This window comes from Barbus barbus, assembly GCF_936440315.1.
Source record: "Barbus barbus genome assembly, chromosome: 6".
NCBI lineage: Eukaryota > Metazoa > Chordata > Actinopteri > Cypriniformes > Cyprinidae > Barbus > Barbus barbus.
This window is the reverse complement of record NC_136734.1, coordinates 22,214,221-22,232,522: the sequence shown is the minus strand read 5'-3', so window position 1 is coordinate 22,232,522 and position 18,302 is coordinate 22,214,221. Positions and strand designations below refer to the sequence as shown.

Sequence of the window (18,302 nt, the reverse complement as noted above, 5' to 3'; positions counted from 1 at the left end):
GAAAGATCTGTCAGCAAATCCTTCTGAATCCACAATCAATAATGTTTCAGAGAATCTGCTGACCTCTGTTCAGACTGGACATTTAGATGAGAAATTATCTGAAAGCACTGTTACAATGATCTCAGAGAAGACATCGGCCAAAGATGTACTGTCACCATCAAGTTTTTCTTCAGGTTTGCCATCTACAGAGTCTGAAGCTTCAGGAGATGAGACCTCTGATATGTTTAGCAAAGAGTTCACAACAAGTTCCTCAATTTATACTCCAGACCATGAACTTATCAAAACATCATCTGACATGACAGAAACAATCTCATTGTCCAGCTCAACATATGCTGAAACTTCACGAGATCAGACAACTGAGACACATAGTAGAGGAACTGTTTCCTCTCTTTACTCAACTGTAACTAGTGCTGTACATACATTTTCATCACTGAGCACTGGGGACTCTACAGGAGAAACAGTTACAAGTAAAGATGTTACATCTCATTCAGCAACAACTACAGCTACTATGATGGAGGGCAAAGACCTGTCACCAAAACCATCTGAATCCACAATCATTAATGTTTCAGAGACTCTGTTCTCCTCTGCTCAGACTGGACATTTAGATGAGAAATTATCTGAAAGCACTGTTAGGGTGATTTCAGAGAAGACAACTGCCAAAGATGTACCGTCATCACGTTTTTCTTCAAGTTTGCCATCAACAGATTCTGAAGCTTCAGGAGATGAGACCTCTGATATGTTTAGCAAAGAGTTCACAACGGCAGGTTCTTCACTTTTTACTTCAACCAAATCAGAGCATGAACTTACCAAAACATCATCTGACACGACAGAAACAATCTCAGTGTCCAGCTCAACACATGCTGAAGCTACAAGAGGTCAGTCACCTGATGTGCTTAGTAAAGAACCTGTTTCCACTCTTTACTCTACTTTAACTAATACCATACGTGCATTTACATCATCAAGCACTGGGGAATCAACAGGACAAACAGTTACAAGTAAAGATGTTACATCACATACAGCAGCAACCACAGCTGCTTTAATGGAGGAGAAAGATCTGTCAGCAAAACCATCTGAATCCACAATCATTAATATCACAGATACTCTGTTTTCTTCTGCCCACACTACACATTTGGATGAAAAATTACCTGAAAACACTGTTACAATGATCTTGGAAAAGACAACTGTCAAAGATGTATCGTCATCAAATTTTTCTTCAAGTTTGCCATCTACAGAGTCTGAAGCTTCAGGAGATGAGACCTCTGATATGTTTAGCAAAGAGTTCACAATGACAAGTTCTTCACTTTATACTCCAACTGAATCAGACCATGAACTTACTAAAACATTATCTGACATGACAGAAAAAATCTCAGTTTCAAGCTCAACTGATGCTGAAGCTACAAGAGATCACATAACTGAGACACATAGCGGAGAAACAGTTTCCTCCCTTGACTCTACTGTAACTAGTGCTGTACATCCATTTTCACCACTGAGCACTGGGCGCTCAATAGGAGAAACCGTTACAAGTGATGTTACATCTCATGCAGCAACAACCACTGCTTCTCTAATGGAGGACAAAGATGTGTCAGCAAAACCATCTGAATCCACAATCATTAATGCTTCAGAGAATCTGCTGTCCTCTGTTCAGACTGGACAGTTAGATGAGAAATTATCTGAAAGCACTGTTACAATGATTTCAGAGAAGACATCGGCCAAAGATGTACTGTCACCATCAAGTTTTTCTTCAGGTTTGCCATCAACAGAGTCTGAAGCTTCAGGAGATGAGACCTCTGATATGTTTAGCAAAGAGTTCTCAACAAGTTCCTCAATTTATACTCCAGACCATGAACTTATCAAAACATCATCTGACATGACAGAAACAATCTCATTGTCCAGCTCAACATATGCTGAAACTTCACGAGATCAGACAACTGAGACACATAGTAGAGGAACTGTTTCCTCTCTTTACTCAACTGTAACTAGTGCTGTACATACATTTTCATCACTGAGCACTGGGGACTCTACAGGAGAAACAGTTACAAGTAAAGATGTTACATCTCATTCAGCAACAACTACAGCTACTATGATGGAGGGCAAAGACCTGTCACCAAAACCATCTGAATCCACAATCATTAATGTTTCAGAGACTCTGTTCTCCTCTGCTCAGACTGGACATTTAGATGAGAAATTATCTGAAAGCACTGTTAGGGTGATTTCAGAGAAGACAACTGCCAAAGATGTACCGTCATCACGTTTTTCTTCAAGTTTGCCATCAACAGATTCTGAAGCTTCAGGAGATGAGACCTCTGATATGTTTAGCAAAGAGTTCACAACGGCAGGTTCTTCACTTTTTACTTCAACCAAATCAGAGCATGAACTTACCAAAACATCATCTGACACGACAGAAACAATCTCAGTGTCCAGCTCAACACATGCTGAAGCTACAAGAGGTCAGTCACCTGATGTGCTTAGTAAAGAACCTGTTTCCACTCTTTACTCTACTTTAACTAATACCATACGTGCATTTACATCATCAAGCACTGGGGAATCAAGAGGACAAACAGTTACAAGTAAAGATGTTACATCACATACAGCAGCAACCACAGCTGCTTTAATGGAGGAGAAAGATCTGTTAGCAAAACCATCTGAATCCACAATCATTAATATCACAGATACTCTGTTTTCTTCTGCCCACACTACACATTTAGATGAAAATTTACCTGAAAACACTGTTACAATGATCTTGGAAAAGACAACTGTCAAAGATGTATCGTCATCAAGTTTTTCTTCAAGTTTGCCATCTACAGAGTCTGAAGCTTCAGGAGATGAGACCTCTGATATGTTTAGCAAAGAGTTCACAATGACAAGTTCTTCACTTTATACTCCAACTGAATCAGACCATGAACTTACTAAAACATTATCTGACATGACAGAAAAAATCTCAGTTTCAAGCTCAACTGATGCTGAAGCTACAAGAGATCACACAACTGAGACACATAGCAGAGAAACAGTTTCCTCCCTTGACTCTACTGTAACTAGTGCTGTACATACATTTTCACCACTGAGCACTGGGCGCTCAATAGGAGAAACCGTTACAAGTGATGTTACATCTCATGCAGCAACAACCACTGCTTCTCTAATGGAGGACAAAGATATGTCAGCAAAACCATCTGAATCCACAATCATTAATGCTTCAGAGAATCTGCTGTCCTCTGCTCAGACTGGACATTTAGATGAGAAATTATCTGAAAGCACTGTTACAATGATTTCAGAAAAGACAACTGCCAAATATGTGCTTTCTCCATCAAGTTTTTCATCAAGTTTGCCATCAACAGAGTCTGAAGCTTCAGGAGATGAGACCTCTGATATGTTTAGCAAAGAGTTCTCAACAACAAGTTCTTCATTTTATACTCCATTCAAGTCAGACCAAGAATATACCAAAACACCATCTGACACAACAGGAACAATCTCAGTGTCCAGCTCAACAGATGCAGAAGCTACAAAAGATCAGAAAACTCTGACACATAGTAGAGAACCTGTTTCCTTTATTTCCTCTACTATAACTAGTGCTGTACATTCATTTCCATCACTGAGCACTGGGGACTCTACAGGAGAAACAATTATAAGTAAAGATGTTACATCTCATGCAGCAACAACCACAACTTATCTAATGGAGGAGAAAGATCTGTCAGCAAATCCATCTGAATCCACAATCAATAATGTTTCAGAGAATCTACTGACCTCTGTTCAGACTGGACATTTAGATGAGAAATTATCTGAAAGCACTGTTACAATGATCTCAGAGAAGACATCGGCCAAAGATGTACCATCATCAAGTCTTTCTTCAGGTTTGCCATATACAGAGTCTGAAGCTTCAGGAGATGAGACCTTTGATATGTTTAGCAAAGAGTTCACAACAAGTTCCTCAATTTATACTCCAGACCATGAACTTATCAAAACATCATCTGACATGACAGAAACAATCTCATTGTCCAGCTCAACATATGCTGAAACTTCACGAGATCAGACAACTGAGACGCATAGTAGAGGAACTGTTTCCTCTCTTTACTCAACTGTAACTAGTGCTGTACATACATTTTCATCACTGAGCACTGGGGACTCTACAGGAGAAACAGTTACAAGTAAAGATGTTACATCTCATTCAGCAACAACTACAGCTACTATGATGGAGGGCAAAGACCTGTCACCAAAACCATCTGAATCCACAATCATTAATGTTTCAGAGACTCTGTTCTCCTCTGCTCAGACTGGACATTTAGATGAGAAATTATCTGAAAGCACTGTTAGGGTGATTTCAGAGAAGACAACTGCCAAAGATGTACCGTCATCACGTTTTTCTTCAAGTTTGCCATCAACAGAGTCTGAAGCTTCAGGAGATGAGACCTCTGATATGTTTAGCAAAGAGTTCACAACGGCAGGTTCTTCACTTTTTACTTCAACCAAATCAGAGCATGAACTTACCAAAACATCATCTGACACGACAGAAACAATCTCAGTGTCCAGCTCAACAAATGCTGAAGCTACAAGAGGTCAGTCACCTGATGTGCTTAGTAAAGAACCTGTTTCCTCTCTTTACTCTACTTTAACTAATACCATACGTGCATTTACATCATCAAGCACTGGGGAATCAACAGGACAAACAGTTACAAGTAAAGATGTTACATCACATACAGCAGCAACCACAGCTGCTTTAATGGAGGAGAAAGATCTGTCAGCAAAACCATCTGAATCCACAATCATTAATATCACAGATACTCTGTTTTCTTCTGCCCACACTACACATTTGGATGAAAAATTACCTGAAAACACTGTTACAATGATCTTGGAAAAGACAACTGTCAAAGATGTATCGTCATCAAGTTTTTCTTCAAGTTTGCCATCTACAGAGTCTGAAGCTTCAGGAGATGAGACCTCTGATATGTTTAGCAAAGAGTTCACAATGACAAGTTCTTCACTTTATACTCCAACTGAATCAGACCATGAACTTACTAAAACATCATCTGACATGACAGAAACAATCTCATTGTCCAGCTCAACATATGCTGAAGCTTCACGAGATCAGACAACTGAGACACATAGTAGAGGAACTGTTTCCTCTCTTTACTCAACTGTAACTAGTGCTGTACATACATTTTCATCACTGAGCACTGGGGACTCTACAGGAGAAACAGTTACAAGTAAAGATGTTACATCTCATTCAGCAACAACTACAGCTACTATGATGGAGGGCAAAGATGTGTCAGCAAAACCATCTGAATCCACAATCAATAATGTTTCAGAGAATCTGCTGTCCTCTGTTCAGACTGGACATGTAGATGAGAAATTATCTGAAAGCACTGTTACAATGATCTCAGAGAAGACATCGGCCAAAGATGTACTGTCACCATCAAGTTTTTCTTCAGGTTTGCCATCAACAGAGTCTGAAGCTTCAGGAGATGACACCTCAGATATGTTTAGCAAAGAGTTCACAACAAGTTCCTCAATTTATACTCCAGACCATGAACTTATCAAAACATCATCTGACATGACAGAAAAAATCTCAGTTTCAAGCTCAACTGATGCTGAAGCTACAAGAGATCACACAACTGAGACACATAGCGGAGAAACAGTTTCCTCCCTTGACTCTACTGTAACTAGTGCTGTACATCCATTTTCACCACTGAGCACTGGGCGCTCAATAGGAGAAACCGTTACAAGTGATGTTACATCTCATGCAGCAACAACCACTGCTTCTCTAATGGAGGACAAAGATGTGTCAGCAAAACCATCTGAATCCACAATCATTAATGCTTCAGAGTATCTGCTGTCCTCTGCTCAGACTGGACATTTAGATGAGAAATTATCTGAAAGCACTGTTACAATGATCTCAGAGAAGACATCGGCCAAAGATGTACTGTCACCATCAAGTTTGTCATTAAGTTTGCCATCAACAGAGTCTGAAGCTTCAGGAGATGAGACCTCTGATATGTTTAGCAAAGAGTTCTCAACAACAAGTTCTTCATTTTATACTCCATCCAAGTCAGACCAAGAATATACCAAAACACCATCTGACACAACAGAAACAATCTCAGTGTCCAGCTCAACAGATGCAGAAGCTACAAACGATCAGAAAACTCTGACACATAGTAGAGAACCTGTTTCCTTTATTTCCTCTACTATAACTAGTGCTGTACATTCATTTCCATCACTGAACACTGGGGACTCTACAGGAGAAACATTTACAAGTAAAGATGTTACATCTCATGCAGCAACAACCACAACTTATCTAATGGAGGAGAAAGATCTGTCAGCAAATCCATCTGAATCCACAATCAATAATGTTTCAGAGAATCTGCTGACCTCTGTTCAGACTGGACATTTAGATGAGAAATTATCTGAAAGCACTGTTACAATGATCTCAGAGAAGACATCGGCCAAAGATGTACTGTCACCATCAAGTTTTTCTTCAGGTTTGCCATCTACAGAGTCTGAAGCTTCAGGAGATGAGACCTCTGATATGTTTAGCAAAGAGTTCACAACAAGTTCCTCAATTTATACTCCACACCATGAACTTATCAAAACATCATCTGACATGACAGAAACAATCTCATTGTCCAGCTCAACATATGCTGAAGCTTCACGAGATCAGACAACTGAGACACATAGTAGAGGAACTGTTTCCTCTCTTTACTCAACTGTAACTAGTGCTGTACATACATTTTCATCACTGAGCACTGGGGACTCTACAGGAGAAACAGTTACAAGTAAAGATGTTACATCTCATTCAGCAACAACTACAGCTACTATGATGGAGGGCAAAGACCTGTCACCAAAACCATCTGAATCCACAATCATTAATGTTTCAGAGACTCTGTTCTCCTCTGCTCAGACTGGACATTTAGATGAGAAATTATCTGAAAGCACTGTTAGGGTGATTTCAGAGAAGACAACTGCCAAAGATGTACCGTCATCAAGTTTTTCTTCAAGTTTGCCATCAACAGATTCTGAAGCTTCAGGAGATGAGACCTCTGATATGTTTAGCAAAGAGTTCACAACGGCAGGTTCTTCACTTTTTACTTCAACCAAATCAGAGCATGAACTTACCAAAACATCATCTGACACGACAGAAACAATCTCAGTGTCCAGCTCAACAAATGCTGAAGCTACAAGAGGTCAGTCACCTGATGTGCTTAGTAAAGAACCTGTTTCCACTCTTTACTCTACTTTAACTAATACCATACGTGCATTTACATCATCAAGCACTGGGGAATCAACAGGACAAACAGTTACAAGTAAAGATGTTACATCACATACAGCAGCAACCACAGCTGCTTTAATGGAGGAGAAAGATCTGTCAGCAAAACCATCTGAATCCACAATCATTAATATCACAGATACTCTGTTTTCTTCTGCCCACACTACACATTTGGATGAAAAATTACCTGAAAACACTGTTACAATGATCTTGGAAAAGACAACTGTCAAAGATGTATCGTCATCAAGTTTTTCTTCAAGTTTGCCATCTACAGAGTCTGAAGCTTCAGGAGATGAGACCTCTGATATGTTTAGCAAAGAGTTCACAACGACAAGTTCTTCACTTTATACTCCAACTGAATCAGACCATGAACTTACTAAAACATCATCTGACATGACAGAAACAATCTCATTGTCCATCTCAACATATGCTGAAGCTTCACGAGATCAGACAACTGAGACACATAGTAGAGGAACTGTTTCCTCTCTTTACTCAACTGTAACTAGTGCTGTACATACATTTTCATCACTGAGCACTGGGGACTCTACAGGAGAAACTGTTACAAGTGAAGATGTTACATCTCATGCAGCAACAACCACTGCTTCTCTAATGGAGGACAAAGATATGTCAGCAAAACCATCTGAATCCACAATCATTAATGCTTCAGAGAATCTGCTGTCCTCTGTTCAGACTGGACATTTAGATGAGAAATTATCTGAAAGCACTGTTACAATGATTTCAGAGAAGACAACTGCCAAATATGTGCTTTCTCCATCAAGTTTTTCATCAAGTTTGCCATCAACAGAGTCTGAAGCTTCAGGAGATGAGACCTCTGATATGTTTAGCAAAGAGTTCACAACAACAAGTTCTTCACTTTATACTCCAACCGAATCAGACCAAGAATTTTCCAAAACACCGTCTGACACAACAGAAACAATCTCAGTGTCCAGCTCAACAGATGCTGACACTACAAGTGATCAGACAACTCAGACTCATAGTAGTGAACCTGTTTTCTTTATCGTCTCTACTGTAACTAGTGCTGTACATCCATTTTCATCACTGAGCACTGGAGACTCAACAGGAGAAACATTTACAAGTAAAGATGTTACATCTCATGCAGCAACAACCACAACTTATCTATTGGAGGAGAAAGATCTGTCAGCAAATCCATCTGAATCCACAATCAATAATGTTTCAGAGAATCTGCTGACCTCTGTTCAGACTGGACATTTAGATGAGAAATTATCTGAAAGCACTGTTACAATGATCTCAGAGAAGACATCGGCCAAAGATGTACTGTCACCATCAAGTTTTTCTTCAGGTTTGCCATCTACAGAGTCTGAAGCTTCAGGAGATGAGACCTCTGATATGTTTAGCAAAGAGTTCACAACAACAAGTTCTTCACTTTATACTCCAACCGAATCAGACCAAGAGTTTTCCAAAACACCGTCTGACACAACAGAAACAATCTCAGTGTCCAGCTCAACACATGCTGAAGGTACAAGAGACCAGACAACTGAGACACATACAAGAGAACCTGCTTCCTCTCTGGATTCTACTGTAAATAGTGCTGTACATATCTTTTTATCACTGAGCACTGGGGACCCAATAGGAGAAACAGTTACAAGTAAAGATGTTACATCTCATGCAGGAACAACCACAGCTACTCCAATGGTGGATAAAGATCTGTCAGCAAAACCATCTGAATCCACAATCATTAATGTCTCAGAGACTCGGCTGTCCTCTGCTCAGACTGGACATGTAGATGAGAAATTACCTGAAAGCGCTGTTACAATGATTCCAGAGAAGCCAATTGCTAAAGATATGCTGTCACCATCAAGTTTTTCTTCAGGTTTGCCATCTACAGAGTCTGAAGCTTCAGGAGATGACACCTCAAATATATTTAGCAAAGAGTTCTCAACAACAAGTTCTTCAATTTATTCTTCAGAACATGAACTTACCAAAACATCATCTGACATGACAGAAAGAATTTCATTGTCCAGCTCAATATATGCTGAAACTTCACGAGATCAGACAACTGAGACACATAGTAGAGGAACTGCTTCCTCTGAAAGCACTGTCATAATGAACTTGGAGAAGACAACTACCAAAGATGTACCGTCAACAAGTTTTTCTGCAAGTTTGCCATCTACAGATTCTGAAGCTTCAGGAGATGAGTCCTCTGATATGTTTAGTAAAGCGTTCACAACGACAGGATCTTCACTTTATACTTCAACCAAATCCAACCATGAACTTATCAAAACATCATCTGACATGACAGAAACAATCTCAGTGTCCAGCTCAACAGATCCTGAAGCTACAAGAGGCCAGTCACCTGATGTGCTTAGTACAGAACCTGTTTCCACTCTTTACACCATACGTGCATTTACATCATCAAGCACTGGGGAATCATCAGGACAAACAGTTACAAGTAAAGATGTTACATCACCTATAGCAACATCTACAGCTACTATGATGGAGGACAACGATCTGTCAGCAAAACCATCTGAATCCACAATCATTAATGTTTCAGATAATCTGTTCTCCTCTGCTCAGGCTGAACATGTAGATGAGATGTTACCTGAAAACACAGTCACAGTGACCTCAGACCTCAAAGATGTCCTTTTATCATCAACATTTTCTTCAAAGTTGCCATCCACAGAGTCTGAAGGTTCAGGGGATGAGACATCTGAAATGTTTAGCAAAGAGTTCACCACTCTTAACCCATTTTATATTTCAAACAAATCAACTGAACAACTCGCCAAAACACCATATAACACAACAGAAGCAGTCTCAAAGTTTAGTTCAACATATGCTGCACTCACAAGTACAGTGTCACCAAAGGGGACACCATCCAGAGATTTTGTTTCACTGTCAAATTTTACTTCAGTTTTCCCATCTTCAGGGTACAATAGTTCAGCTGAGCCCTCTCATATGTTCAGTAAAGAGTTCACAACAAGAAGTTCTTCACTTAATATTACAACCAAATCAGATGATGAAATCACCAGTAATACAACACAAAAAATTAAAGCTTCTGTGAAAATGCAAACAGAACAAACTGACACACAGACCCTTTCTACAGTACCTACTATAGACCTGACCGATGCAAGCTCATTGTGGTCCTCAACTGATGAAAATATCCCAAGAATTAAGCCAACAGAGAGACATTACACAGAATCTGTTTCCACTTTTGTGTCTAATATCTCAGAAGAAAAAGTTCAGCAAGAGGTTTTCAGTGATGAAGATAGAATTACACCGACAACTAAAGCATATGATCATTATATTGTAGCCACTGATGAGGCAGAAATTCATGAGACTGACCATACATTAGATCCAGCGATACCTGAAAGTTCTTCACTTTCCACTTCATCAACAAATGAATTGTTTTCAAGCACATTTCAAACAGTAGTTACAGACTCATCTTCTGAACAAGGTAGTGGAGATATTGCAGAAAATGAAGTGGCTGAAGATGATGGTTCTGTTGAAATATCATCTGCTGTTGTAGAATCAATACCTCACATTCCTACACCATCAGAGGGCAAGACAACTGCTGTTGGTTTTGAGTCAACTCCTGCTTCTGGAGTGCAACCATCAGAAAACATGACGGCAACAATAAATGTTACAACAACTGTAAGTGGACAACCTATACCAAGCTCATTTTTTACTCTCACAGAGGTAAAAGACTCTGGTCAGCAAACACCAGAGAGGCTCACCACAGCTCCCTCATCTATGATCAGAACAGTCACAAGTCAGGAGGTCATGACATCTCAAAGCGAGTTTGCCTCTTCAACGAGTGAATTTAAAGAGGAACCCAGCACCCACCGTACAACAGAAATAGTTAACTCAAGTAACACAACAACAGAGCCTGTTAGTACAAGACTCACAGAGACCTCAGTGTCTTCTAGACCTTCTCATACTATTACTGAATCACAGTTGAATAAAGACACCACAGAATCAATTATTAGTAATGCCGCAATTGGATCAAGTAAACCTAGTCTCACTTTAGTGGCAACAGATGACCACACCGCACCTTCAGCTATCCAAACAACGACTGTTCCTTTCAAGCACATCCAAACATCAACAGGCACTGCCAGTTACGAAGCAAGTTCAGTTCTTCTCAGGACAAAAACAATGTTTACATCTTCTAGCAAAAAACATAGCATTCATACAACAATTTCATCTGATACAGAGGATGACACAACAGATGATGAAGGCTCAGGGGTGTCCCCTGTCACACATGTTTCATCAGCAGCCATCAAAACTCAAACTGGTTCTCCTACAGTTCATATAACTAGCACTGGCTTCACAGAACTTGACAAAGACATCACCATAACACAAAATTCAAGCTCTATCACATCTGCGTTTGTAGACAGAGAAGGATCTGGTATTGTAGAAGATGACCAAGAAACTACTCAACTAGGTTCTGGTGAAGAGGACAGAGTGAGCCCAACAGAGGAAATGTCTGACAATTATACTGATGAGGCAGAAATCAGTGAGGCTAACCGCACATCAGAGCCAGGGAGTTTTGTAAGTTCCTCCCATTCCACGTCCTTCACAACTAAATCAACGTTGTTGCCTAGCACTGTCCAAACAGGAGTGATATCTACTAAAGGTAGTGAAATAACAGCTGAAAGTGAAGTGGATGAGGATGATGGCTCTAGTGGTGAAATATCCCCAGCAGTTTTTGAGTCAATTCCTCTTGAAAATATACCCTCTGAGATCAAAACAACTTCAACTACAATCACACAACCACAGATAACTGAAGATGCAACACCTGCTGTAATACTGTCAAGCACATCTGAGGCTTTATCAGGTTCTGAGACACAAAAGAGTACCTTACAGCCAAACACTCCAGAAACCAACTTAAATGGGTTTGAATTAACAACCACAGAGGATGACACGGAATTTACCTCACCAGGAGATCCTACTGCTGAGACATCCAAAACACCAACTACTAAGGCATATGAGGACCTAACTGTAAGAACCGATGAGGCAGAAGTTGAAGAGGCAGAGGAGAAAACAGGTTTCTCGAGTGCTGCATCTGCAGGAATGACCTCTACCCAGTCAGCTGTAACTTTTGCAACTTCACTTTCAGAGGATGGCAGTGGGGAAGACTCAGCTGAGGGGGATGGAGCAGAAGATGATGGATCAGGTGATGATTCAGCTCCTGTGACATCTTCACCTTTGTTATCAAGCTCAAAGATGGCAGAAACAACCATTAGCATAACACCCTTTAGCTCAGTCAACAGTGGACAGTACAGTACAGCCAGAGTTGTTTCACAGGGACACACATTCTCAAGCACAAATGCTGAAGGTTTCGCTCTAGTCTCAGTGACAGCACCAACAGAGCAGGAATATTCTGGTGTTTCTGTCTCAGATATAGCAGCCACTAGCTTTACAGCTCCTGGAACACCAACTGGTGTGATAACAAGCCACACTAAATTGCCTTCTTTCGTGACACCTCAAGATCCTGTGTCCACCACTACTCCATTGGCGCTGTCTAAGGGCAGTGGTGATCAGCAAGTCACTCCAACAAGTCCAGTCTTAATATTCACAGAGGAGGAGGAAGATAAAGATAAGCTACTTTCAACTGTTACAGAGAGTATAAGAGATGATGGCGTCAAACCAGAAGTTTCCATTAAGGATGACATGATTATTGATGCAGATACTTTATCTGTTTTAGAGCACTCTTCTCCCTTCGCCCCTACAATTGCTACAGAAGAAGCAGCTGGGGTAACCCCAATTGTCATGACGGCACAACCTTCAAACTTTATGACAGAGCCAGAAGGATCTGGAATGGATGGCACTGAGTTACCTCATTTACGTGTGTCATTTGAAACAACAACAGATAGGTTAATAGCTCAACAAAACCAATCAACCACAGACATCCTGCTGAGCAGTTCAACATATTTAGAAGAGAACACACAAGCAACACAATCTCCTGAGGCTACTGATGCTGATGTACCTGAACACGCACAAGATGGTCAGACCTCCACAAAATCCACAGAACTTACAATGAGACACTCAGGAGACACTTTGTCTACGGATGATTGTATTTTGGAAACATCCACTTTAACCCCCCTGACATCTCAAGTGTCCACAGAAATCATAGAAATGTTCTCAGCTGAAGGGGACTCATTTGAAGTTGTATCAACACATACTGGAGATGACGTAACATCTGCCCCATCAAGTTCTGAAGAAAGTGTTTCTTCACAACATCCAGGTGATATCACAGACTCTGAACAGTCATTTTCTCCAGTATTGGATTTAACAAGCACTGCATCTTTTCATACTTCATCAAGTGCTAGCATGACTGAACCTGCCAAAACGACTACAAGTACATATACCAAAACAGCAGCAACTGATGATAATGATTTAACAGCTGACACAGAGGAAAAATTGTACATAACAAGTTCTGATGACATTGAACTCAGTAGTGCTTCTACTCATAAGGTAATTCAGGGAAGTGAATTAACAAGCACAGATGTATCAACTAGATCTGGTATTTCAGAGAAAATCACAAGTGCATTATTTTCTTCAACAGATTATGGCTCAGGTGATCAAACAATTGAAATGGTTACAGGACTGTCTGATTTAACAGACTCTCCTTTAATATCTGAAGATGATTCATTGCCATCATCTATGGAGAGTGGTATTGTGATTCACTTTGCAACAACCTCTTTGCCTGAATCATTTATAGCAACTGATGGGGAACCATATCACCAAGCTTTGTCTGAGATGACAGTGACACATAACCCCAACACAGACATCAGGATTGATGAAGATGTGTCATCGTCATCAACAACCATTCCCACATCTCTTATATCTGCATCAAAGTTTAATATGACTACAGACTCAGAAACATTAGTGCGATCTCCTTCATCTACATCCATACCAGGGCTGGTTGACAAAACAGGAGCTCCACTTTCCTCTGAGGAAGGGACAGATGAAATAATCGATTATGATACAAAAACTGAACCTTACATAACAGTATATTCCATACCAGATTCAATGAACAAAACAAACATTGACAGTGAGGCTGACTTAGACGTTAGCTCAGAAGATGTGACTAGCATTGATGACATCACCCAACCTGAAGGTGAAAAGAATTTTCCCACCTCACAGCCTAATGTAGAGACTAGTTTTGAGATCACCTCACAGCCTGATGTTGAGACTGGTTTTGAGACCACCTCACAGCCTGAGGTTGAGATTGGTTTTGAGACCACCTCACAGCCTGATGTTGAGATTGATTTTGAGACCACCCCACAGCCTGATGTTGAGACTAAATTTGAAATCACCTCACAGCCTGATGTTGAGACTAGTTTTGAGACCACCTCACAGCTTGGAGTTGAAACTAGATTTGAAACCACCTCAGAATTAAAAACTGACACTGGCATAGAGACCTCCTCAAAACCTGAGGAGGACAGTGCAACAAGTGTTGATAGAAACACACAGGCAGAAGATTTGAATACTGAGACTATCTCTCAGCTTGACACTGAAACAAGCTTTGAGACTACCATGCAACCAGACATTGAGAGTGAAACTACTTTTGAGAGTATCTCAAGAACTGAGAGTGATGCTTCAGTCACCATCTCACCAAACAGTGGAACAAGTGGTTCAGAGAGAAGCACATCTGGGGAGGTAAACACCATATCTTCCAATAAGCATCACTCCACAACCAGACTTTCTAATGTCACAGATGAACCAAGTTCCGCTGCTATAAGTGAAGATAAAATCTTGGAAGAAAGAGTTGATAGAGGATTCAGCACCACTATACAACCTCAATTTGATGGTTCTGAAACTTCCAGTAGTTTGAAGAGCTTCTCAGAGGAGGATTCACATATTATCCCATCATCTGATGAGGTTCAGGCAGTAATTCTGTCTACTGCAACAACCTCACCTTTACTTATGACACCTGAGTCTGATATAAAGATTGTTAGTAAGGAAACTACCTCAAGGAAACAAGAGGCAGCTGGTCAGATTGAGGAAGCTGTGACTCCTACAACTGAGATTTCAATTCAAAATGAAGATCAGATGACATCGTCAGTACCTACCACCCAGAGCGAAACTACAACACCATTTTCTTCTCTTGAAGACGTATCTGAGGCTGCTTTGGTTAAAAGCCCACCTGCAAGTGCACAGAATGAAAGCACAACACACAGTACAGCAGACCTTCCATACACAATGATCGGACAGATATTTGATATTCCAGGTAGGATGTAAACACTGTTTTAAAGACCAAATTAACATAATGAATATATTGTATTTTCAATACATATACCCTTATTCTTCTTTGACATGCCTATATCCACTCTCTCTTACTGCAGATGTTCACTCCTGTTCTGATGATGTTTGCTTGAATGGCGGTTCTTGTGTAAAAATAGGCGGTGCTCAGATCTGCAGCTGTCCACCTGGATACAGTGGTGACCAGTGTGAAATAGGTATGCTGTGTCAGTGTTTCATTCATTTATTAAAGGTGCACTACAGAACTTTGGGCTCAATATTGCCATCTGTGGCGAAAAATAAAATGACAAGTTACATATTTTGCATAAGCTGTGCTTTGCACTGCTGTTCTGCTTGAATTAATTTGATTGTTTAAGCCATGGAGTAGTATGTCTGTCGCAGTAACGTGCGGTGAAATCTTGTCATGGGTAGGCTGTGACCTATCAATGTGGCATATATGTTCATATATTCATTCAGTTAATGTAGCAACCCAAGTTCATATCAGGCATCATCACATCGCTGCCTGCATACAGCAAAGTCAGTCATATGTGAGGCTAATGCACAATCAAATCAAATTAATGGACACATCTATCTTATGATGACTTATACAACAAACAAATGTTTTGTGCGGGACACAGTAAGAGAGGGAAGCGGCGCGGTGTCAGCGAACCGACAAGCAGCCTAGTCACTCCTTCAAAATGCGCAAACGCGCACAGACAGCCACACACAAGCTATTGGTCTGGTGACGGCGCACCAGGATTTGAATAGGCTACAGTCAGAAAACATTGTGTCAGCAGTACAGCTTTAAAGTACAAAAACAGCTTATTCGCTCCAACAAACTGCGCTAGGCGCACACACCGACACGCAATGAGCATCTGGCGACGGCGCACCAGGATAAAAAAAAAGAGAACTAGAAAACAGCATTTTAACCCTTACGAAATGCACCATAATCGCACAGATAGACATACAGTACAAATGTGGCAGAGGTGATGGAAGAGAGAACATTTTGGTGTCAGCGCACAGCAGGCCTATAGCCCACCATCAGACAACACACACAAAGCCAATATACGGGTTTAAAAAAAATATATATATAAATGAATAGTTTACGTTTTAAAGGGGGTGCTTACTTTTATTTGTAGACGAAGTCCATACGTCTATCCCTCTGGACAAAGCTGTCAATTACTTTGTTGTAAAAGTCCTCTTTGTTGGGTGTATTACTCAATTTCATGAGTTGACAGCCAACGCTAGGCGCCGCTAGATGCTAGTATCGGGAAACGCGGATTGAGTGAGAGCGAGTGGATCACGTGACATGAAGCAAGCTCGGTCTCTGCCTCAATGTTGATAATTCAAGACAGCATGAGAACTGATTGCGCATGCGCAAATCTACGTAAACTACGTTCTATGGACCAAAGAGGCACTGCTAACCTCTGCCTCAATGGCCATGGCCTTGAATTTCCTGCATGAAACAATGGTTTTTAGGAGCAAACAATGGCAAAAATGAGTATATTATGTGTATTCCTGAAAAACTTTGTTACAAAAAATAATATTTGGAATAAAATAAATGCAATTAATAATGTGGTTTGAGGTTAATTAATAATGCTCTTGGAATTAATAAATGTAATGTCAACATTGGTGAGGCACTGTCTACCCTGCCTACCCTGACCGCACCTCCCTGGTCTGTCGCTATAGTACCAGACCTTCTTTACTCTATTTATGGAAATGATGTAACTATACCAAGGAAAATGTTGTAAACCAGAAATTTCCCACCCACCCACAAAATATAAATTATTATTGTATACTTTAATTTTTGTCTTACCCTAATTTTTATTCTTTGGTCAATAAGGGGATTTTAAACACAAAAAAAGTCTTCTGTAGTGCACCTTTAAATTCTCATGAACTCCAACTAATTGTAACGCACATAAATACATTATTTACCTTATTTTAATTAAATGTTTTTATAGATATTGATGAATGTCACACAAACCCTTGTCGTAATGGAGGAACATGTATTGATGGCCTTAACTCATTCACCTGTGTATGTCTTCCAAGTTATGCGGGAAATCTGTGTGAGCAAGGTAAGAGTTTATTTAACATATAATTACTTAATTTCTTTACGTATAAGTTTGTAGATACCCAAGGAAGGTCACAATACTAGATTAACTTGCTGATAATGCCCTCTCCCTGGACAGCACGCCAAATACGCATAAATTTACTCCGTTATTATGATATGTAAGTGTGAACTGTTGTATGCTAGCAGATAGACATAATGATGACTTTCCACTGTTTAAGAGGATACAGTTTTTTAACCTTCTCATTTGAGCACAGCTCCGTCACTTTACATGAGTGAGGTTACTTTCTTGAGAGTTTTATCCCCTTCAAAGTATTTGTACACATTAAAATGCTAACAGTGAAATCTCTTCAGTTCAACTCACATCTGGCTATTGTCAGAATTAAAACAAATTAAAGCCGACGTCATGAGTGCATTACTGTCTTGAGTACTCTGAACAGGATTTTCATCTCAAACTTGAGATAGCATCAACATTACAGACACAAGGAAGTCTCCTGCACAGAAACTGCCTCCTGTTACTACTCAGTGATTCAGTAGAGACTCAAATTGTAAGTGCAAGTGGCTTAGTCTCAGACATAGCTGCTTACAGAGAAAGCAGAAATGCAGAAAATTCTGCTAAATGCTAAATGATAAGCCAAAATCCAGCCAACATTGCTTCATGCATTTTCACATGCATTTGTACTGATGTTACAGGTAATTTAATGGTTAATAATATATTAATGAGAATTTTAATAGTTTTATTCTTTGGTATAGTTTATT

At 40.1% G+C, this 18,302-nt stretch overlaps 1 protein-coding gene across 1 annotated transcript in view; it reads left to right on the top strand.

Moving 5' to 3' along the window:
* The window catches only part of vcana (versican a), a gene marked incomplete at its 5' end in the record, with an annotated part of 39,192 nt that overhangs the window by 13,999 nt on the left and 6,891 nt on the right, over positions 1 to 18,302 (top strand). The window contains 2 exons of the mRNA XM_079419549.1: positions 15,580 to 15,693; positions 17,437 to 17,550. Of these exons, the coding sequence (XP_079275675.1) occupies positions 15,580 to 15,693; positions 17,437 to 17,550 (228 nt within the window). The remainder of the gene's footprint in view (positions 1 to 15,579; positions 15,694 to 17,436; positions 17,551 to 18,302) is intronic.